This window comes from Drosophila suzukii, chromosome 3 (assembly GCF_043229965.1).
Source record: "Drosophila suzukii chromosome 3, CBGP_Dsuzu_IsoJpt1.0, whole genome shotgun sequence".
Classification (NCBI taxonomy): domain Eukaryota; kingdom Metazoa; phylum Arthropoda; class Insecta; order Diptera; family Drosophilidae; genus Drosophila; species Drosophila suzukii.
The window spans coordinates 64,360,627-64,383,823 of record NC_092082.1 but is presented as its reverse complement, the minus strand read 5'-3'; the positions used below and the strand labels follow the sequence as shown (position 1 = coordinate 64,383,823).

Sequence of the window (23,197 nt, the reverse complement as noted above, 5' to 3'; positions counted from 1 at the left end):
ACAATAAACTGTGCTGTGGCCCACGGCTGGGCTATATTTTCTGGCGCACTGCGGTGGCCTCTGACCTGGGTTTTTCCTTTTTTTTACCACGCTCCCATCACCTTCGCGCCTTGCACTGCAACCGCAATTTGCACTGGTACATGGAGAAAATTTAATTTGTTTCCTGCATATATCCTAGAGGCGTTTTGTGTGTCATGCATTTTTACACCTTAATTTGCGGCTAATTTGCATATTGTATATTTTCGCTTGTTGCGCAATTTCAGTTGCAGTTGCAGCCAGCGTTTCCTGCCGCCGCCCGTCGTGTCCTTTCATTTTCATCCTGTCCCTGTTCAGCGTTAAAGTCAGCGGGTCCACGCGCCGAGTGCAACTTTGGAGCGGCTAACAAGCGTGAAATGAAATTTTGCTGAAAAAATTCTGACGCGGGAATTAAAATGGAGAGCCAAAGCCGATTAAAGCCAACTTATCGTTCCGCATTTTAATCTTCATAGTATTAAGACCCGCCTATCTAAATTAGATTGAGCGATACATATTAAATCAATAAGTATTAAAACGTTATATAATTGTGTTATTTGATAACGTTGATGGATATTTTTTAAAGTTCAAGGACTTACACACTTACCTATAATTAAATTAGTTTTTACTCAACCAGGTCAAGAGGTATAATAAATAATTGTCTATTTTATATTTCTGATTTGTATTCTCTCCGAATTCAGCAACAATTATAATATAGGTTGGTTCATAGAATTTACATGATTTCTTGTTCGAGGTCAAAGTTTAAATGCTACAACTTAATTGTTTCTATAAAAATATGTACAACAAATACAGGTATTAATTTCGCTTCGGGTTGGTTAAATTTTAAACTGTTTAAAATTGTTTTGTACTTTGTTTCTAGAAACAAAATGCGGGCCGCTTTTCTTAAACAATTTATACTTACTAAGCCATATACAAACACGTAAATTGGATATATGAAGATCTAGAAATGTACACTCATGAATGGAATACAGTATAATTCACTTAGCTGTGGTCAATACCTAGGTTACTTTTGAGAAAATCAGAAAGGTTATTTATTTAGACTGTTATTAAAACAAATTTTAAAGAGAGGAAGATAAACCTGACTAGATCCAGAAATAAAATCAAAGTGAAATATAACTATTTAGAACATAATGATTTTTTGGTAAGCACATTTGTTTAACAATGTTAAGCTTTGCTTTTAGTCAATGCCAGATAATGAAATTGTGTATTATAAAATTGGCATTCGAATAATAGTGGCTTCAACTTATTTTACTCCGTGATTCCAATTCCTGCCTAACCATTCAGACTAGCTGAACAAATTTCCAATTATTGTAGGATTTTTAATGGACTTTTACGCCATTGTTCGGAGCAATGCAGTATTTTAATGTCTTTTGTTTTTAATAGGTGCTATATTTCTATTCATATTTTAAAAGTGGGTTATTTGACAGGGTATGGATTCGTTCTAAATGAAAATTTGTCGTATATTCCTTTAAACTATCCACTATTTTCAAAAAATAAAATGCATACAATTAAAATCTCGACAAATCTCCTAGTTTCTATTTTTGATTAGGTAGTATTATGAAAGCCAGCTAAGCGAATTACACTGAGTTTTGTTCCTGGACGGTAGATGAAGAAACCCTTCCCCAATCTAGAGGCACCCGTTGCCCCAGCAGCCGCACCACGGAATCTTGCCGCCCGTGTGCGAGCTGACCGAGATCTTCCGGCGGCTGGAGCGCATGCTGAAGCTCGTGGAGGATTCCCGCGAGGAGCCGAAGCTGTTGGAGTTGCGATCGGACAGCGAGGTGGCCGTCTCGTGGTTGCTGTCCTGGTGGGAATGATGGCTGTGGTGCGGGTTGCTGCTGATCACCATCCCGCTGTGCGGGTGGTGGTGCCCGTGGCTGTGGTGGTGGTGACCTCCTCCTCCTCCTCCGCTGGCGGCGCTGTTCCTGTGCAAGGTGTGAACAGTGCCCTCGGAGTGCCGCCTGGAGCACTTGGTCCGACTGACGGTGGCCGTCATGGGAACCGGATCGCTGCCCTCCTTGCGATGGTGGTGGTGGTGGGTGGTGCTGGGCGGTGCCGACGCAGTGGCCCCGACCTCGGGGTGTCCCCCACCCGCCGGCGCTCCCGGTGGAGGTGCCATCGAATTGCTGTTGGTGCGGCGACGCGAGGAATGCGGCGAACTGGGGGTGCTGTGACTTATCTTGAAGGCCTTGATGGTCGGGTGGGTGAGCACGGTGCTCAGGTCCACACAGCTGGCGGTGGCCATGGGCAGGGAAGTCACGGGAGTGGCCGCCTCATCCGGCTGGGCCCCCTGTCCGGATCCACACACGATGGACACGCGTCGCGCCTTTCGCCTCGCCAACTCATCCATCTGAAAGGGTTTTGAGCGGTTAAATTGATATGAATGTCCATACTTTTGAAATGATAATTCATTGCCCCTCCATGAAATGTACGAAGAGAATGATAGACAGCCTTAGAGAGCAAATATTTAGTTCTGATATTCTTCTTTTGTTCAATTCGACTAATATATATATATGGTTTTAAAATTATACAAAGTCTTTGATAAAAAATCTTAAATGTATGGCTAATTTCAAAATATTGTTGAACTAAATTTTATTAAAAACAATTTGTTAAATTTATTAATCTACATTAAGTAATATTAATTCTCAATGTCAAATTTATATTCTTCAAAAATAAAAAAAATTACCATTGGAATATTTAATAAATATTTACATTTTCTTTTTGAGTGCATACTTCTTTTGTCTTTAATTTTGAAACTAAAGTGTACTTCTCAAATTTTTAAAGACTCATTTTATAACAGTGAAAATTCGAGTAAAATTTATTCTCAATATCAAAAAAGTATTTATATTAGTAGAGAAATATATTTTGAGTTTTTTGTCCTTTTTTTCTGAAATTTTAAAAGACTAATTTTCCGTAGTCCAATTTTTGTTAGATTCAAACAAGAGTCATACCAGAACATTTGCTTGAAATTAGGCTGATGAATTTGCTATGATTCTTCCCCGGATAAAATCGATCTTTGTTTTTGTACTCACATTTGCAGCAGCTGCCTGGTCCACACCCGCCTCGCCCTCCGTCCCCGTGAGATCCACATCCAGGGATCTGGTTAACTGCGAAGGCGAGGAGCGGAAGATGGCTCTTTTGGCAGCCGCCGTAGCCAGTGACTTGTACAGGTGGCTCTTGTTGGGCGGCAGACCGATGACGCCGGAAGCGGAAGTGGTTGGAGGCGGGGGCGGTGGTTCCGAGGGCATGGTTGGCCGTCGAGCGGGTGGCAGAGGGGGCGGTGCCTTTAGCGGTACGTTTGGCTTGGTTGCAATGGGCGGCCTCTGGCCATTCGGTGATTGGGCAGGCACTCCGGCTCCACCTGCCGCCTGGTTCACCTGCTCGAATCCCAGGTAGGTGCACTTGTCGGGGAACGGAGCCATGGGGTCCGGAATGTGCGGTGCAGGACTGTCGGTGTGCTCCCTCTCCAAGGATCTGGTGCGGCGCACTAACTTACTGCTCCCACTGTTTCCCGACTCACTGGACGAGGTCACTGCCGGTGTAGCCGTTCCCATTTCCGTTTCCGTTGTGGCGGGTGATATGGTCGGATTTGTGCCGTCGTACTGCAGATACAGATTCATCTCGGAGCGATAGGGTTTCTTCGCCCGATCGTCGTCTTTGTTGTTATTGTGACTTAGGTTGTCGCGCGACTTGCTCTTCTCCAGCTGGATGGCCAGTATGTCCTCCGAAATGGTCTCAATGTCGTTCAGAATCGACTCCAAGTTCACCGAATCCGTCTGCGGGTAATTTTAAGTAAATCATTATAAATATATAAACAATTGGCTATATTTAAGCGAAAGCATTTCAATATTTTGGGAGAAAATTAAATTAGTTAAGATTTGGAGAGGAGATCACGATTTTATAACTACAAAGTTAAACATTTATATTTTATTGTTAAAATACTTTAAAGACTCTGTCTGAAACACATCTAGGGATACTATCCAAATCAGACGTGGAACAAATAGAGTTGGGGGAGAATAATTGAATGTTCTTAGCTAATAAATATGGGTACCATTAACTACATATGATTCTTTATATTCTAAGATGTTAACAATCAACCAAAATGAGAATACCTTTTAATTTTTTTTAAGCTATTTGGTAAGGAAAAACAATTGGACTAAACATTATATTTTTTTTTGAAACACTTAATTTAACAAATTTCCATTTTGAAGGTGTCGAAAAAGGATATATTGATACATGTTGAACCAATTTTTTTATAAATTCTAGATTTATTATATAGGTTGGCACGCTTACAAAAGGATTATAATGTTCCTAATATACTCACGAAATTTGGAAAATGGAATGAATTTATTTTTTTAAGGACATAAGCATTTTCGACTGTTTTGGAATTTTAAAACACCATCTGAATTGACAATACAATAAGGATAAATAATAATACTTTTTCCTTGGATAAAAGAGTAATACAGATGACTGAAACTACACACAGCTATGGAACAGATACAAATCTATCCATACTATTAGGAAGGACTAAATGCTAAACACTGAATCTAAACCAATTTGAGATGAGCTAGTCCGAGGACTGGAACGATATGACTATGACACGAGGATGATCGTCTGCCGGCCAGAGGATCCCTCACCTGACTGACGTTCTCCGCGGACTTGGCCACCCTCTTGGCCTCGCCAACGGCCTTCGCTTTGCCGGCCAATCTCAGTGGCGAAGTGGTGGTCTTGGTGGAGTGGGTGGTGATGGTCATCACCGGCTGTGTGAAAGCCGTGGCCGAGATGCACGTATTGTGGCCGGGCTTTTGTGCTGTGGCATAGATGGGTTCCGCGGACCGGGCCGTCGGAAGTGGAGAGCACCTGGCGGCGGCGGCTGCTGCCAGAGCAGCAGTGTATATGTCCAGGACACTGGATCCCGGGTGTGGACCCACCTCCCCCAAACCAACGGCAGCGGCCACATCCACCACCGCCCGATGCAGGGAGCAGTGGGTCGGCTGTGGGCGTTGGCGACTGCGCTGGTGGCTGTGGGCGTGGCAATGCGAGTGAGTGGACCGCCGGTGACGAGGACTTACTTGTGGAGACACCCGTCGCTGATAGGGCGAGGCCAGGGCGTTGTTCACGAATATATCCGGTGGATCTCGCAGGGGCGGCGGCGGCGATCCTGGCGGTAGGTCATCCTGCTCCAGGTCCTGTCCCTGGTTGGCCAACTTGGTGTTGAGCCTCAAGCGCGGCTTGATCGGCGCAAAGAAGTGCTTCGGACTGTTGAGCGCATGTTGCGCGGCATTCGTCGTGATGGCCACCGTTTCGATGTTGCCCCCTTCCGGCAGATGCGTCGGAGCATTCAGGGCGATCCTGGGCATCGTCTGCAGGGTGGACGTGGGCACGAAGGTGGTCATCGTACTCACGGGCGGCGGTGGCGAGCGGGACGGCGACGACATATCGGAGTACTTGCGCTGCGTGAAGGGCGACTGCAGGTTGTAGTCCCAGCCGTTCGTGTGCCGCATCGTCTTGCCGGTGGTGGTGCTCGAACTCGTTCCCAACTCCGGAGAGGGCGTTTGGGCTGCAAAATATTTCAGTTAATAGGGCTTCCAAGTGATTGCCAATAGCTTAGATAATATCTGTTAAGTTTAACTAGTTTCTGTGTGTTATCGCTTCACTGTAATTCTTTACTTATGATCTCAGCACTTTAACTTAAGTCGTCCAATAATCAAAAAATATAACAACATATTTTAAAAATTTAAATCTTAAAAACGGTTTCTTATGTTTAACTTTCTAAATAGTTATAAAGGGTTCAAAAAAGAGCAGGAAAAGCAATTTAAAATAATTTTGTAAGAAATGGCTTAATACAGTATTTAAATGGATTCTATTTAGCTTATTATACTTTTTAAAATAATCCCACGAATGCATAATTGGTGCTTTAACTAAAAAGCTGTTAGTAACTACTATTGTCTGGCATTCTTATTATTATTGTTATTGTATAAATATTATTAGTATTTAAAGAAGATCAAAGAAAATCAGAATATTTAAGATTTATTTCCTATAACGCTATATACTGTTTTTAAATAAACCAAAAAAAATGAATAGAAAATGTTTGAATTAACATATCTTGTGAGGTATTTTACTGTGCATTATTGTGAGTATTATTAGTTTTAGTAAAGTAAAGGGCTTTCCCTTTCTCTTTCTATTTTGAAAATAAATAAATGAATCATTATTTTCAAAAACTTCAATGAAACGAGATACATAGAACCTGTTAAGTATTCGAAGTAATTATTTTTAAACCATCAGATTCCCTAAAGCAGAGAGGACTACTTACCCGCATTACGTGCGCCCATGTGCTGCGTCAGGATGTTCTCGAAGTAGGACAATGGTGGCACCATCGCCTGCAGGTCGTTCAGCTGATTGGCCACCAGTTCGATGGGCGTCAGCGGGGTGAGCGGTCCCATCATGCTGGGCAGAGTGCTCTGCGATCCGTGGGGGTCTGGCGGGCAGATGGTGAGGTGCTCCTGCTGCCGGACGAGCATCAGCTCCGGGTTGCTCAGGGTCTCCTCGGAGACCACCGACAGGTGATCGAAGTGCATGGGCTGCTGCTCCTTGTTTTGGTTGCCAGTGCCTCCCTCCTCGTTCTTGGATGGAGACGGGTGGCTGGGCACCTCCGGCGGAAGTGGGGGCTTCAGCGGCGCACAGGATCCACCCTCCTGGCAGCACTCGTCGCTGCAGTGGCCGTCGTCTGCCCCACGACACGTATCACATGAGTCAGAGTCCTGTCAAGTTCAAAAACATTTTAGAAATTATAAGTTTTTAAGTAGAGTTGAACACCGTAAAGAGAAAAAAATGCATTTAATTAATCTTTTATTTTATATTTTTTCACTTTTTTCAGGCGCTTTTAAAATATTAATTCATTGTATTGAATTTTTAAAAACCACATAATGAAACTTAAAATGTATTGAACAAATTTATGTGGGCTTATGAATTAGTTATGGTTAACTTTATGGCCTTTAAGAATCCCGGCATTTCATATACCATTTGAAAATTGAAATCAAAATAATATATTTTCTAGGTAAGTTCATGACATTCCTAGAATATTTTGCTAACAAAATCTAATCGTCTGAATGTTGCCCTTGCTTTAAAAGTTTTTAAAATACATTTTTAAAATTCTCATCTATCTTTCAAATCGTAAATATATATTTTAACTATATATACATTTAGAAAATAGAGAGACAGAGATAATACCCCTGGTTTTCTCCTTTGCAATTGCTAGTCCACTTACATCACTGTTTACATCACAACCTCCGCTCCCACGCCCACCGCCTCCGCCGCTGCAGCGGTAGGCGTGGCAGGTGCCGCCACTCCCCCCGCTGCCCCTGCATCCGCCGAACTCGTGTTCATTGAGCTTTGCCTTGAAGCGCTTGTTGAGCCTGTCGCACTCGTCCCGCAGAGTCCAGATTTCCCGACGCAGTTGCTCATTTTCCCGCCGCAGGCGCTTGATGTCCGATTGCCCTGGAATGGGAAAACATATTAGCGTGTCTTAGCCAAGAAAACCCAGAGCAAAGCCCGGGATGGACATCTCTAAATAGCATTTGGCCGAGTCTAAAGAACAGCACGTGGACATCACGTAGAGCTGTCAGACCTTTAGACACCTCAAATCGCATTGTTTACATTCGCTTATCTTGTGTTTTGGCAATGAAAACATTTTTAATGAATATTCCGACAGATATATCTGAAGAGGTGGGCAGATATTTATGTACGAGTAGGTGCGTGTAGAGATATTTCTTTAGCTATATTCTGTAGGATTATTTTGGTTTCCTTAGCCACCGTCTAATGTCTTTTTAATTGGCTGTTTTCAGGTTGTTTTTTGCGCCATTTATTTAACGATTATTTGATTTCCTGTTTGTTGTAGTATTTTTTATATTATGACGCATTACTAGCCAGCTTTTGATCAGCTATCATCGAATTTGGCCGTACCTCGTTCCACTTCTGCATTAATGTTAATGGTGCGCAGCCTGAGCTCCTCATTTTCGTATATCATGCCCCGCGAAGACTTTCTGTCCAATCTGAAAGAATCCAAATTAACTTAGTTATTATGCTTGGGAAAAGAATAGTGTTATAAGTAATAAAACTAATTATTTGCCTTCGATTGCTAAGCGGTTGCCATGGCGAACGGCAGCCTATCAACATTCCTAGCTCTTTCCCAACTTGGCCTATCAAAAATATGTGAATCGCTTAAAGACACGGGTCGTTCTTCAACGAATGCTGTAAGTCAACTGAACCGGATAGGTCCAGCATTGGTACCAATTGTTAGACGTTCTCCTCGACTATACGGCTGCGGCCTTTCAACACTCGGCACGTATAAATAAATAATAATAAAAAAGCGGCGTTGTAGAAAAAATAAATATAAATATATCACCGATTTGGTGTGTTTGGAGGTGGTGCTAAAGAAAAAACACCAAGGAAGAAAAAAACAAGCACAGCAGAGCTATAAATTACAACAACGATGCATAAATAAATTATTATATCCAATCAACGGCTGTTAACGTACGCAGCAAAGTAAGGGAAAATTTTACCAGAATTTGCTAAGAAAATAAATTCAATCGGGTATCTTCACAAAGAGTATTCCAAAGTTTCCCTTGACCTCTCCGCGCACTGCCTCTTCTTTGCAAATCAAATTAAGCATCTTAAAAGATCTATTCAAATCCCAAATGATCCATAAAATTGGGATTCTTTGCAAATTTTCCATAACTTACGTTTTTTATACCAAGCGATTTGACACTCCTGTCTGCGTTGAGAATTTTTGACAAACTGCCGATCGCTTGTGGGACCCCAGCTCTTAGAGCCATCTCATATGCTTGCATGAACAAATATTTATGAACACAAATGGGTACATATATTCGAACGTACATATCTCGTCTGGGAGACCGTCTCCCCAACGAATTGTGGAATGCGTAGATCTGAAAACATCGCCCCATATTTATAAGGCCCAAAAGATTTTCAAATATTTGGCCAGCACGCTCAACTCAGACAAGTGTCATTTATTTTGTGTGATTGAAAAAGAGTTTTCATTCTAAATAATTTGGATTACAAGCTCTCTCGAAAATCTTTTGGAACGATCCATGAATGTATGGTAGTCTTTTAGGCGTACATGATAAATGATTCATCCCTTCATTTGCGAGTCGCTGTGGACGGCGTTCCACGTAGTGAAGAAGTGCACCATCAGAGTGCTACTATATATAGCCCAAGAATTTCAAATCTCTAGTGATGGTTCAATAACGAGCGATACACCCATTAAAAGATATCGCAAAAACTAAATGGAGTGCATACCAAGACTTTTCGAAGTTTTATTGGTTTGGGAAAAAGAGCGGTGTAACTGAAAAACTGAAAATTTAGAACATTTCAACTGTTGGGTCCGGTGGGGATAAACGTCCCTTTTATAAGCCTAGTATAGTGTATTTGTTTTGTCAAACTTACAAGCATTTCTGGTCACAAAATTTGATATCAGAACTTTTGTATGTTGAAGGTGCGATCGTCACGACCCCTTATCTACTTAAGATGTCTTTTTATTTGATATTTATGTTAATATGTCAAATGGAATGACTTGTTATCAAATAAGTGCCCTGAAACATATCTCAGGGATTCTTCAAAAATGTTTAACGATGTGCGTATTTGGAATGAAATATCCTTTTCTTTAAACTCACAGTGCAAGCGTAATGTCAGAGCCAGAGTCTTGCAGATTCCGCTGTATTTCAAGTCTCAACCCTTTAGTTCTAAAAGTTTCCATGATTTCTTCGTTCATACGGACAGTCAGATATGGCTAGATCGACTCATCCAGTAATCCTGATTAAGAATATGCATTTTACGGGGTCGTAAAGGCTTCCTTCTTCTTATTCAAGGATAGCCCGGGCTAAAACTATACAAATTCTCAATTGATGGTAACCTCAAAGCTCTGCTGAGCTAAATTCTAATAGAAAAACCAAAAGAGTGGGTTATAAAAAAAATGAATATCACTGTGGACGGCAGTACACGTAGTGGCGAAGCGCGCAAGAGAGCGTGCGAAGACAACTACGAAATATAGCCGCAGAGTTGAAAATCTGCCATTATGGTCCGATCGTAACGAGTGATACACCAATCGAAAGGTATCGCACTAACTAAGAAGATTGCATAGAGAATTTCGAAATATAGATTTGTTTGGGAGAAAAAGCGGTGAAAGTGTAAAAGTAAAAATTTAAAAAATTGAAGCTGCTGGATACGGTGGGGATAAAAGCCGCCGGCTTTTATAAACTATATAAAATTTATGTATTCGGCACGCTACATCAGAAAATTTACGTGTAGGTAAATAAATATTTACTATTGCGGGCCGAAATCATAAATTTAACATAGTTTATTTATTTTATCGAATGTAATATCATTTTTCTTCACAATTGTTGATATCATACATTTTTGTTAAAGGCGCGTTCGTCACTACTTTTTACCTCGTTAAGAGGTGTTTTTGTTTGATATTTCATAAGGCCAAAAATGTTCACTTTTCTTAAATTTAATAATGTAATTTTTTAAACGTTAGATAATTAATACCAAGTCTTACTAACAATACTGAAAACACCCTAATGATAATAAAACAAGAAGGCCTTATCAAATCGCCAGCCTCTAAATACATTACAAATAAGATAAAATAATATCAAACCACATCAAGTTGTTGTTTTTGTGTAGTTTTAAAAACAATTAACTAATAAAAAAGTTTCGTTTCGATAGCTTAAAAAAAAGAAATCCACACATTGCCACTAAATAGATTAGCAGACGTCTACAACCTTTCCAAATATAAATTGTATATTTATTCAAAGTGGTGTAGAATGCTAGCTTTTATAGTGACTTCTATACAAATTTACTCTTTCTACACTTCTTTCACCCGTGATTCCTCTACTATAATTTTGGAATTCTCAAATACTTGTAATTTCACAGAATTAGCTTTCTTTGATGTTTTTGATGATTAACAAAAAATCATTTATTGACCAAGATTTTAATTTTCCTGAAGTTTCGGTGTTTAAAACTAACTCAATTGCCGATATAGGTAAAGATTCTTCACAAAGAAATTTACATCTGGCACGTAATGACAGTGTATCAAGTTATGCCTTTATATGTTTCTAAAAAATAAATCCTGACAGCATCGTAAAAGAAACATAGTTCTGTTCAAATTTATATTAATTTGTTTAAAAAAATTTTCAATTTCATAAATTTCAGTAGGAATTTTTTCTGGTTCAAAGATACTGGTTCACGTATGCGGTCCAGCCCTAGTTTCTTAATTCTTTTTCGTGGACTTTCAATATACACAAAAAACGCTTTTTAGCGTCACGTTTGCTCTAAATATACCAAACAATAAAATCGATAAACTGATGATCGATAGCAGGCAAACTATGGCAGTTTTATTGAAGTCCACACACACAGGAACCACTATACACAGGCACTAAGAAAAATACACAGATTCCAGATAGATTTGCATTAGTAAACATTATTAGCGAGCTTTGTATACAACTTTGCAGTGTAAAATCAAGTTGGACAATGTACACGAACCGATGATAAACAAACTGGACTTATTTTTAGTTCGGCTGGCCATAAGCGAATATTGTTTATTATACGACCGCTAAAGTGTACGGATATTAGAAAAAATGTTAATGACTTTTTATAATGTTCGAGGGCCAGATGTCCGTTCCCAAAATTAAAGTGCATTTGGCGAGGCATTGGGAAAGGGAATTGTAAATGGATAAACTTTTTCTTCGATTTTCTCTTACTTGGCCGACTTTTCCGAGCGCTTGTTGCTTTTGCTCTTGGTCCTTTCATATTGAGATCGAGTTGTCTTGGCGCCTTTCATTTATTTTAGAAAAACTATCTGCACTGGTAACTGAAGAGACACACTTTTAAGGGTTTCTCCCAAGTTTATGCAATCATCGACGATATTTTCACAGCCGCACCTTTCTCATCGACTCCACATTAACTTAAATAATTAATTATAGTTTCTGTTAACAAACAGCCGCGTGACAATATGAGAAATGGGCGAACAGAAGTCAATTTCACCGCAGCAAAACCGCACGAGTCGACTATAAACCGAAAACTGACAGTTGGGCGAGATCAGTTTTGGCCAAAAAACAAAGCGACTAGAACAACAATCGCCGACGACTGGCATTGAACGCTGCCGCCAAGAGCAACAAGCTTTGTCTGCATCAATTTTTATACAAATTAAAAGGAAAATTAAAAACGAAAACGAAAAGCGAACGCAGCAAAAAAGTTTCATAAAGCAAATTTGGGCGAGTAAATCGAAGGAACAACAAATCAACGTTCTCAATGAAATACGCATGCTGTGTCGAGAATTCGTTTATAAGATTAACAAAAGCCCCACCAGACGAATAAAGAGCGCAGAAAGCTAAACGGCCAACGAATGCAAAGGACAACGAACTTTAGATGCTCTTGAACAAAATATTTGAAAATAAATGCTAAACGAACTAATAAATTTAATCGCACTGATACTTAAGAAAAATTTTCATTACTAAGAATTTTTGTAGGTCGTGGAGATACTTATTTATTTTTTACGGTATCACTTGTAATAATAAATATAGAAATCACTTACAGTCTTTAGACTACTTGCATTTATGCCGAATACTCTAAAAGCTATGTAAGGATTGTTTTGAATATCTACGCAGCTGTATAAAATTTACATTAAAATCAATCATTTTAATAAAAATTCTTCAAAAGTAGATTCTAAATTTTAAACAAATTACATTTCGAACCTTGGTCGAACATTCTCTCCACAGGGCTTTTATGGAAAAGTATTGTGAACATAATGTTTTTCGCCACATGTAAATAATACTTCGTTTAATAACCTAGTTTATATCAAGAAAAATATTTTAACTACAAAAAATTAATTTAAAAAAAACACATTTTGGTAAAAAACAAGTTTATACCAAAAAAAGAAAAATGTAAATTCATCCACAAAACTGTAACAATGAATAGGGTAAATTTCTGTTTTAATTTGCAAGTGTTACTTCAAGGCAGGTCTTAGTTGGTTTTTAAAATGTTTTCTTAAATCTTTTCACAAACTATTAAAATTTTCATTAATTGGCAAAAAATTAATGAACAATTGTACAAATATTTGAGATTTTTTGTTGTCTCTTCAGGGCTGGCTAAAAAATAAAATAATATGTATTGCTTGCATAATCAATTAACCATCTAATTATGTCAATATTGTTTTTTAATTTTTTCTCCAAGCACATTGACTGTATTTACTCGCAAATTTATTTGTTGAATGAAATATCCGTTTGGTCCATTTTTTGTGGGGTGCAGCCTCGGTATTAATAACATAGGATATAAATGGAAATTAATCAAGCCTTTAATCGCATTCCATGCTGGATTTCGTTTGGGTTTTGTGAATTGTCAATGTTGTAACTGGGTGTAGAAGAAATTAATTTATTTCTTTGGTAAGCAGCAGATGATAGAGTAAATTAACAATAACCGCATTTTCAATTAAATTAACAGCTCTTTTATTGAGATCAGAATGGAATAAATTGCACGACCAGGCTGCCCTCTCTTCTAGTGAAATGTGTCGCGACATTGGCAGCCTAAATAAAAAAAATAAAACTATATCTGGCACCCACACATCCGTGGATCCCATTAAATCTTGGACATATATGTGTTCTAATACGCACAACATTTTAAAAATAAGTACACTCAATCGGCCAGTTCCTCTCTGGTGTTTATTCATTATGTAAAGTTCACATGTTGGCCACCACTTCCAATAAATAATATTTTCGTTAATGAAAAATGTGTGTGAGTCCGCTTATTTATCAGCCAATTAGAAAATTAGCAAAGGTTAACTGAGCGCGTCAGAAGCATAAATATAAATTAAGGAGTCCGCACCTCTTCTAAACTCGTGCCAATTTGTTTCAAAGCTAATCGCCGCTGTCATTTACCGCCGCTGTATCTATTGTTTATTTTGACATAAATTTGACGGGGACAGTTTAATCTTGGACTTTAAAATTCACCAAGTTGTTTGCCTAAGCAATAGTTGGCGTAATTTGGGAAAGTACCTGAGCGTTTGGGAATGCGGCTATAATTTATGGCTCGCCAATATACATATGGACATTAATGGCAGCCATATATTAGATCGAAGAGATGATTCGTTGATTACGGTTATGTTGATTTCAAAGGAGTGTACAGAGCTACCAATCATGTTCATAATTTTGAAAATGAATATATTGTAAACAAATAATCCAGAGCATATTATTTTCAAACATGTTATGGTGATAAGATTTCCTATAAAATACAGAACCAAAAAGCCATATGCAAAATAAGCTTTTACTGATCATAAAAGCTTCACAAATTTTAATGTAAAATATAAGAGAGGATCTTAGTTCCCCTCCTTTAAAGCTATATCGCAAAGCTTTTTCTCTTATATTTCCGATCGCTTTCAAGGGGGCACACCATTCTTTTAGATTTCAGGACGTATACTTAATTTTAAAGCTTATAGCTAGTAATGGAAATTATTATTAAGTTTACCTGCTGTTTAGCTTATAGTGTGCATGACGTCTTCGTTCTCGGAGCATAGTCGTGCATTAGTTTTCCCGCATGTGAATGAAAAACCAACAAACAAAAAACAAAATACACATAAAGTAAAACAAAAAATGTACACAAAACCAAAACATAACAGAAAATATAAGAGGTAGAGGGAAAAGAGTGGAAGATAGGGGATAAAGACAAAATCATAATAAAGAAAATGGAAAATTATTTTCTTGCCTATTTGATTTTGTTTTTGTGTGTGGGTTTTCTTTTATTTTTTTTGGTTTTGAATTGTTATTTTGGTTCTGTTTGGTTTTAGCTTCGATCGCTTTGTTTACAAATAGCTGAGAGCGTGTTTATTTAGACAAGAGCAGAGTATGTAAGCGCATTGAAAAATTACATATTAGAAAAACGCAGCCTGAAAAAAACAGTTGGATAAAATAGCAAAGTAACATGATGTATCACACATGTCTGTATAAATATTTTTAGCAATGACAGCTTAACCTTTAGGCCTTACAATATAATTAATAGTTTTTATTGGTAAAAAATAAGCTTCGAGCCTTAAGGAGGGGTTTAAAGGTTTCTCATACAGAACTCATAATATGAAGTATAATAAGAATGAAGAGAGGAACGCTATAGATGCCTCGACTATTATATACCTATTACATATGTAGCTAACACTTTTAATTTATCCATAAACAATCCACGGCGGTGACACTAAGATGAAGCAAACCTTTAAATATGTGGGGCCAGAAAGATTTAATCGTTATTGGGGCGCACAACAGGATAACAAACTTCCGCTTGAATCCCCGGCATCAGTATAGTAAATTTAAACTTTCTAGCTAATAGTTTCTTAGATCACAGACGGAAATGGCAAGATCGACTCGGCTAGTGATCCTCTTCAAGAATAAAAGCACAGGCGAAAGATTTATATTTATGAATTTTAACGACCTATAAAAATTATAAAACCTTTCTAGCTTACTCGTTTATCTTGTCGCTGAACTTTGTATTTTTTAAGAAAAAAGAGCTTTGAACAGTAAAATCCAAAAAAAAATGAAGAAAGAAAAGCTAGTTCGAAGTTCAAAAACATTATTTAGTTGCTAAAAAAAAAGAAAAATTTAAAAAAACCCTTGTACAAATATATGTTTTAGACAAATCTTTTTTTATGTAGCAGTGTACATAAACCTTAAGGTTTGTTAGTGTACGTCTTACTTTTAAGCAGTTGAAAAATAATTGATTTTAAATATTGAAGTATTTTAAAGAAACTATCATTAAAAATTTATTTTTTCTAATTCTATAAAACGATTGAATGCATCTTCATTTTGGGGATTAAAGCATAATATTGACATTAATTTTAAAAAAATTAGTTTTTGACATTTTCCTTTTTTAATTCTTGTATACAAAATGTTTATTTTGGCTTAAAAAAGGCAGTTACTTAAAAAAATTATAAATGGCAAAAGGCTTATTACTTTGAACACCTTAATTACGGTTTTAAATTCTAAAAGCCTGTTAGATTTGGTATGCTTCTTTTTTTAAAGAAAATTTATTTTCGAAAGTGCCTTGTCATTTTGAATACGTTTCATGGCACCTTAAAAATCTTGGGTTCGGCGGCATGCCGTGTGGAATACTGATTCCCGTTTTAATATCTAGATGTTCAATGACATTCCGTTCTTTATGGGTTTTGCGGCGACGCTGTCTGGACGGTATGTGTTCGTGGGCTGTGGGTTACACAATGTACCAGCGCCAGGATGTATGCTACACACGCACCGAGCGCCACCCACCCTCAACCTCCTTATCAAACAGCCACAAAGGGCCAGACAAAAAACTGTAGCGGAACACACATTTTTTATTCAAAAGGGGTAAAGCATTATCTGGCATAGCAATTGATTTATCGATTAAGTTGTCAAGTACACATTGTCATCCTTCATTAATATTTACATGTGTTACAATTCAGCCTCGCTCCTTGACGGCCTCCCCGTATCCATCCCAACCATACCCGCACCCTCTTGGGGACTTTTTCTTTTCTCTCGGGCAGCATTGAAAGGATTTTCTTTGTCCATTACATAACTGGCGCACAGGACCCTATATAATGGAATATATATATACATTCCTTTCAGCTAATTTATGGCTGGGGTCGTAAATTTATCAAGGTGAAAGATTTACGAAAGATTCCAGAAAAGATATTGCAGACACGTTTTAATTCCATTCAAAAGATGCCAATTGAAGGAATATAAACTGCCAAGTTATGATTGAATCTGCGAATTCCGCAAGCTTAATATCTTTTGCAAGAATATACATTTTGAATAAACAAAGGGGGAGAGTGAATTTATTTTATTTATAAACTTACTCAGTATCGTAATAAGAACTCATAAATATTTGTATTAAATTTTATGAAGAGCCAGTTTGGAGCGAACGTTATGAATGCTGAAAATTCGCAAATAACCAGCCGCACATTTAAATTTTAATTCATTTTATGGTAATTTATGCCGACTTTTTAAGCATTATCTCCCATTAAAGATGATCACCAGGTGATTTTATAGGTGCACTTTTGGACACACTTTCATTTACTTATATGTGTGGTTGGAGGAGAGCGGTTTTGGGCCACGACACCCACGCGCGATAGGGGGTGACAAAGAGATACGCACTGCCCCGGACACAAGATACTTTCTCGGACGGATTCAGGTTCAGATACGATGTGGCCTGCGAGGCACGCGAGTGGGAACTGCAACCACTTGGCTTCACCCGTGGATTGTGTGTATTCTGCGTTTTCGTGTTAAATATTTTGCGTAGCCACAGTTTATTTGTTGTTGCCCCTATGTATGTGTGCGTTCGGTGGGCAGAGGGCGGATAGCGGGAACGGGGGGTGGTGCATTCGAGCGGGCCAACATACGGCATGCCAATAAACTGCCGGAATGTGCGTGAGCTGCTAAACCGTCTGCCGACAGTGGGACTCATAAAAATGTTCACTGGCAATAACAATCGATTGATTTTCCTTCGAATTTCATTCAAAAAAGTGGGATCGATTATTGTGTTTATACAATTCCAAAGGCCAACTAGGAATTTCTGATGAGCATATAACTATTACTAACATTTTTTAAGAAGAATATCAATTTTAAAACTTATTTGTGGGCGAAAATGTATTAAAAATATTTCAGACACACTAAATACGCTCTAAATAAATGTATGATATTTATAAATAAATATATATATACATTTTTTAAATTTAGTAAATGGTTTTTCTTTGACTGAAGCTGATTTCCATTAACCTTTACTTTTTTCTTTTCCTATTTCAAAAATATATGGCTATTAATATAAACTAGAACTCATTCTCGGCAGCATAATATTGGTCAGCACTGTGCCGGCTAGACGACTCCAAAAAGAGTGGAAAAATTTAAGAAAAGTGGGAAATACAGAGAGAGAAAAGAAATGGTGCTAAAGACAGGGGTCGAGTAAACAAAATGCACAAGCAAACTCTCTGACAAATAAGCAAAATGAACAAGTTTGTGTCTATTTCTGCCGCCGCCTGTTGCAGTTTATGGTTCTATTATGGGGCAGTGTGCCTCCTTATGATACAGATGTACAGATGTGTGTGGGTCACTTTTTATGCCAGATAAACGAACGAGAGGATCTTTCGGCCGACTATGAACGATTTCATAAATACACATAATGCCTGCACTCGTTGGGCACAACTTTTGATGTGTGACCGCAGCAGTTAAAGTTTATAATGGCCAACATATGAGTTTTCTAATTCTCTGGACAAAGTGCGGAAGGGGCGACAGAGATTTATTTTTATGGGCCATTGTGTTTTTAATTTTATTGGGCTTTTCCGCAGGCTTTGGCGGCTTACGAGAAATCAATAAATAAACACCTTTAGTGTCCAATATAAGCCATCAAATACTTATCGAAGGAAGCACAGAAGGCCAAAGATTTTATTATCACAAATTGTTTAATAGGACTTCTAAAAAATATAAGTTTGTTTGACAAGTGCTACCTGTTTAATTATTTCTAAAATGATCCAAAAAAAGTTGAGAACAGACTCTATAAAAATGTTGAGAGTAAGGTATTGACTTTTGGTTATAGTAGATAAAAGATTTATACAGCTATTATAAATACAAATGGTTTTCCTTTTTGTGTTAATATTCTCACAGTAATTTATTATTATTGAATCTGTCAGAGTCTCAACAACTTATTTAGATTTTTGAGATTTTCGGACTGACAAATACGCTGCCTCATTTGCTTTACTGGGTCATCCGCAGACGTTCCAAAAAGGTGAGAGAGTCGTGCCTATTTTTACCAACATGCCACAAGATGTAATGTTTGGACGTCGCAAGGAAACGCAACTATACAAAATGAAACCAGCAGGAATTTGTAAACAATAAATTACAAATTAAATTACCATATGCCGGCAATTTGCGGACTTTGCTGAGATTTGCTGAGATTTACAGCTACCAACACTTTGCGAGTTGTAGCCGCTGCGAATTATTTCCAAAATAAAATCAATGCGTCAAGCAATTCGGATTGGATCCACACGATCCGGCTGTGCTAATTGAAGGCTTTCGGAAAATGGGCTAAATACTGAGCGGAAAATTCAGATCAATGCGGCCATTCCTGGCGGATGATCGACGAGCGATCAAGGTAACGGAAGCGAGACCGATTTAATTGGCCCCACAAGTTTGCCGGGGAATCGTTACCATAACAGCCGAATCGATTCATGAAATATATTTTTAAAAACACCCACAAACAAGTTCAATGAGCCACATCCGCATGAAATCGAATCGAGAATGAAGTACGAACGATTTTTCTATTTGCCTTTCATTCATTGCTAATTGCTCGGACTAAATGATGAATATGTTTTTAATAATTGAAACTGAATTATAAGCAACCCGCGAGTAAACACACGGGCGGGGGCTGAAATAATTTGCTGCCCAATTAAAATTGAATACAATCCATTTTCCCCCCTATACGTTTGAATCCCATTTTTACTCTGCGAAAGACAAATTTGGCTGGAATCCCGCTGATTGAAGGAGGCTGAGTAAATCGGGTAATTGGATAAAACCGTTTTCAAGTATATTTTATGGCCTAATTGAAATATATTTTTCAGATAGTATTTTTTTCGTTTGACCCGAAAATTCTTTTGTATTTTCCTTGCCGCACGTTTCTTCCTGCAATGCTTTTTAGCAAATAGCTGCAAAAAACTATTTGTTTGGCACAAAACAACAAATAAATAAAATAGAAATGAGAGATTCTGTTTCAGCTGTTATTGACTTCCTTATATTTCCAACCGACATTTATTTACCAAAAGTATTTATACTTTTATAAAGACAAACTTTAGCCAAAAAATATAATTTTTTGATAATTTATAAACAACAAAATATTCATGTATTACACTGAGATCTAAGCTGGTTTAAAAATACCAATACCTTAGATACCATAGTTTATCCCGTAAACGATGTGTAAGCAAATCTTAAGTCTTACTATATTATGCTCAGGAACTTTTTCGTCAATTTGCTTACAATTGATGATCTTAATGGTCTTTGATTACCTCCTTAACTCTATTATAATTCTAATAGATCTTCAAAAATAAAATTGTATAGAAGTATTTAATTTAACGGTTTGTAAAACCAGTAAATCATCTGCAAATGTTTAATAGATCATTTATTGTTTTCTCACATATATGAACCCAAAACATCAAATGTGTTCTGCTTGCTCTTAGGGTCTTAGAAAATGAGGTTCTGAACACTCCTAGGGGCTCAAATATTTTCGAAGTGGGGACTTAACACCCAAGTAGCTTTTGAAAACTTCAGGTTAACCAATTTCGAACTAGCACTCCTTGCGGATATATTTAGATTACATGGATAGTTTGCGCTTTCCTCTCGCTCTAAGCCAAATAAACACGCTCTGGTGGCTCACGCCAGCAAATTAAAGCTCGTGGGTGTGGGTGTAGTGGGTGTACATACTGTGGTACTGTGCGCCCTGGTATAGGTGCAACCTACTTGCTTTGGTGGGCGATGAGCTCGACTGCGTTGATTTCCGCTGATTGCCGTCGCTGTTGTCGCCGTTGCTGCCGCTGGCGCGTCCGCTAATTAAATTGTCATCCAAAGAAATGCCGTCGAGCCAATGCATGACATTATTTCCCTTTGTTGTCTACACGCACACACCTTCTACACGCGGCTAACACCCGGAGAACACCTCACCCGCAGGCAGGTGGATAAATCACATTTCAGCAGCAGCTTGCCCAATTGATAATTTCATCCCGAAACGCTGACACTTCATTTTCGTTTTCCACGGATTCCGATTCCGCTTCCGATTCCCCTGCGATTCGGCTCGTATTTATCACATCTTTCTTTTTACACTCTCCGGGCATTGGCAGTTGACATTTGTTTGTTTCCACAATCGCACTCGAACACACACAGCTAATAACTCAACAAGTATTGAATGCCCGTTTAGACCTTTTCCTTTGCCACCTTCTCCTTTTCTTTCGATTCGATTCGACTCGATTTTCTGATTCCCGTTTGCGCCTTTTACTTTGGCTTTCACTTGCTATTGGCTTTCAACAGCACGCATACGCCCCGTGTGACATAATTAGCACATTGCACTTTAACACTTGTCACCTGCTTGGATGCCAAACGAAGGTATTTTGGAGAGCTTAGCACGTTTACTGCTGAGGAACACGAAAATAAAAGAAAAATGGTTATCGTTGATCAGTAGTATCACTCGCTTATCGATTTATTTTGGAATGTGTATCATATATAATGGATAGTCTTTTAAAGGGTATTCCATTTATTCTACCAAAAAGAAAGGAAGAATACTTAAAAATGGGGTTTAAGCACACTTTTAACTTTGTAATTTTGACACAGAATATTTGGCACCGATAGGCTGACGATATTTTCGATAGTTACGACGAAACACAAAAATTGATCTTAAATGGTGGACCTCCTATTAATTTTAGACACTTTTAGTTCTTTAATTAGGGGCCACACATCATTTTTGCCACCAACATTAAAATTTTTGTCTTTCCTTGATCGACTTAGAGCGATTATTTCGATAATTGTAATCGATTGATTTTACGATCACACCTTAGAATAGATTTTCAGTGAGCAGACTCTTTTCGATTTTATAAAAAAATGTATACCCGATAGAATTTTATTAATTTAAACGATTACTCCGATAATTCCAATCGATTGCCTTTTCGCGCCTGCGACTTGATGTTGGCCCTCCGGGTAGCCGGCTGCTTCTGGCCGAGAATCGGACGCTGACCGGACTGGCCCAGAGATATAGAGATATAGACAGAGACAGAGGGGGCAACGGCGGTGGAGACAGCGTCAGCGACTGTGGCGCATTTCCAATCGTTTCGCACATTATTGTTTCCATTGTGTTCGATATTTGTATTTTCTTGTACTTTTGTTGCTCGGGCACACATACAAATAAGTTTGCCTCAATTTATTGTACCTTTGCCTGTTTATTTTATACAAGTCCGGGCGTACTAGTATTACGATACACCACCAGATCTGAGGAACAGAGGGAAACTCAAATAGTTGGCCGCTTCTAGCCAATTTCCTATTAGACATGTCGGCAGATACGATTCGTGTGCGTGTTTACCTCCGACCACGTATTAAATATGAGCTCATTGGGGCGGGCTGGAGATAAATATTACCTGTCTGCCCTTCGGGGGCGTTCTGCGATTTCTACATTAGCATTGGGAAAATGGAAATCGAACGAAATTCGGGGAAAGTTCGAATGAAACACCTACACGTTGCACGGACTCTGGGCCCCAAGAGCGATAATATTTGTAAAATCCGCAGTCGCCAAGACAACAAGTCCTGTTATGCCAAGAAAATATTTCCGAATTTTGGAACGGAACTCACTCAATAAATCATTCATTAAGCACCGAAACTGTCTCGCTTTTAAAACATTATGTCAAAATGTGTCAAGCAAAAATTTAAGCACTTTGAAAACATTTGACTGCATTCTGGAAGGACAGGGGGACGGCAGAAATAGAATTGTTTTATAGCTCAATGAGTTTGGGAAATTCAAAAACGATTTCCGATGGTCTTAAATGTCTAATTGCTTGAGTTGCTCCAATGCCGAATGTTTGTTTACCTAGTAGCATGTGTAATTTATTTAAAACATCTGACTAAACAATCGAACCGGTCAATGAATGATATACAAAACGGCAGAGCTTTGGTTTCTTGAAAAAAAGAGATCGACGATCGGCTGTCTCAAGGTTAGACTGTGATAGAACTAGTACGTTTTGAGTAATTTTATTCCAGTGTAATAGTCTAATTAAGCTATTTTCTAGTTTGAAAAGGTTATTAAAATTTTAACAATCCATAAAGTAATTATAATGAGGACATGAAACTGAAATATGGTTTCTGTGCGATCTTAACCAGTGTGCACTTAATGGCAGCTTGTCAGCAGCTCAATATGGCTTGTATCTTTCTTTCAATGTACTTTTGAAATACTATATTTCTTTTCGGTAACTTAAAACCAAATGTTTTTAAAATGGAACGGGCAGCGAAATCCCACCGAATTATTCTGCCGATAGCTGCATTTCAAATTGATATTTCAGCGAAATTAGAAAATTCACATTTTCAACGAATAATAAACGCTCCAAAGAGATTTATTAAAAGAG

At 38.2% G+C, this 23,197-nt stretch overlaps 1 protein-coding gene across 9 annotated transcripts; it reads right to left on the bottom strand.

Moving 5' to 3' along the window:
* Positions 1 to 650: 650 nt before the first annotated feature.
* Positions 651 to 21,800, bottom strand: LOC108016011 (uncharacterized). 9 transcript variants are annotated; one of them, XM_036819093.3, is made up of 8 exons: positions 20,559 to 21,800; positions 14,566 to 14,602; positions 7,996 to 8,084; positions 7,301 to 7,530; positions 6,347 to 6,794; positions 4,671 to 5,593; positions 3,066 to 3,809; positions 651 to 2,383 (listed from the first exon to the last, which is right to left on the bottom strand). In XM_036819093.3, exons 1-8 carry the CDS (start codon positions 20,686 to 20,688, stop codon positions 1,661 to 1,663), a joined length of 3,324 nt encoding a protein of 1,107 aa, XP_036674988.3. In that variant the 5' UTR covers positions 20,689 to 21,800; the 3' UTR covers positions 651 to 1,660. The 9 variants fall into 9 exon arrangements, with proteins under 9 accessions (XP_036674988.3, XP_036674995.3, XP_065722048.2 ...); XM_036819100.3 differs by having other exon boundaries at positions 5,106 to 5,593; positions 20,559 to 21,280; XM_065865976.2 differs by lacking the exons at positions 14,566 to 14,602; positions 20,559 to 21,800 and adding an exon at positions 16,913 to 16,950.
* Positions 21,801 to 23,197: the final 1,397 nt, after the last annotated feature.

What these genes read in the sequence shown, in the direction of transcription:
- LOC108016011 (XM_036819093.3), bottom strand. Translation starts at nt 20,688, where the DNA reads ATGCATTGGCTCGACGGCATTTCTTTGGATGACAATTTAATTAGCGGA. An exon ending in CATGGGCGCACGTAATGCGG is followed by an intron (nt 5,594 to 6,346) that starts GTAAGTAGTCCT and finishes AATATTTTGCAG; the next exon opens with CCCAAACGCCCTCTCCGGAG. An exon ending in CCGCGGAGAACGTCAGTCAG is followed by an intron (nt 3,810 to 4,670) that starts GTGAGGGATCCT and finishes AATTACCCGCAG; the next exon opens with ACGGATTCGGTGAACTTGGA.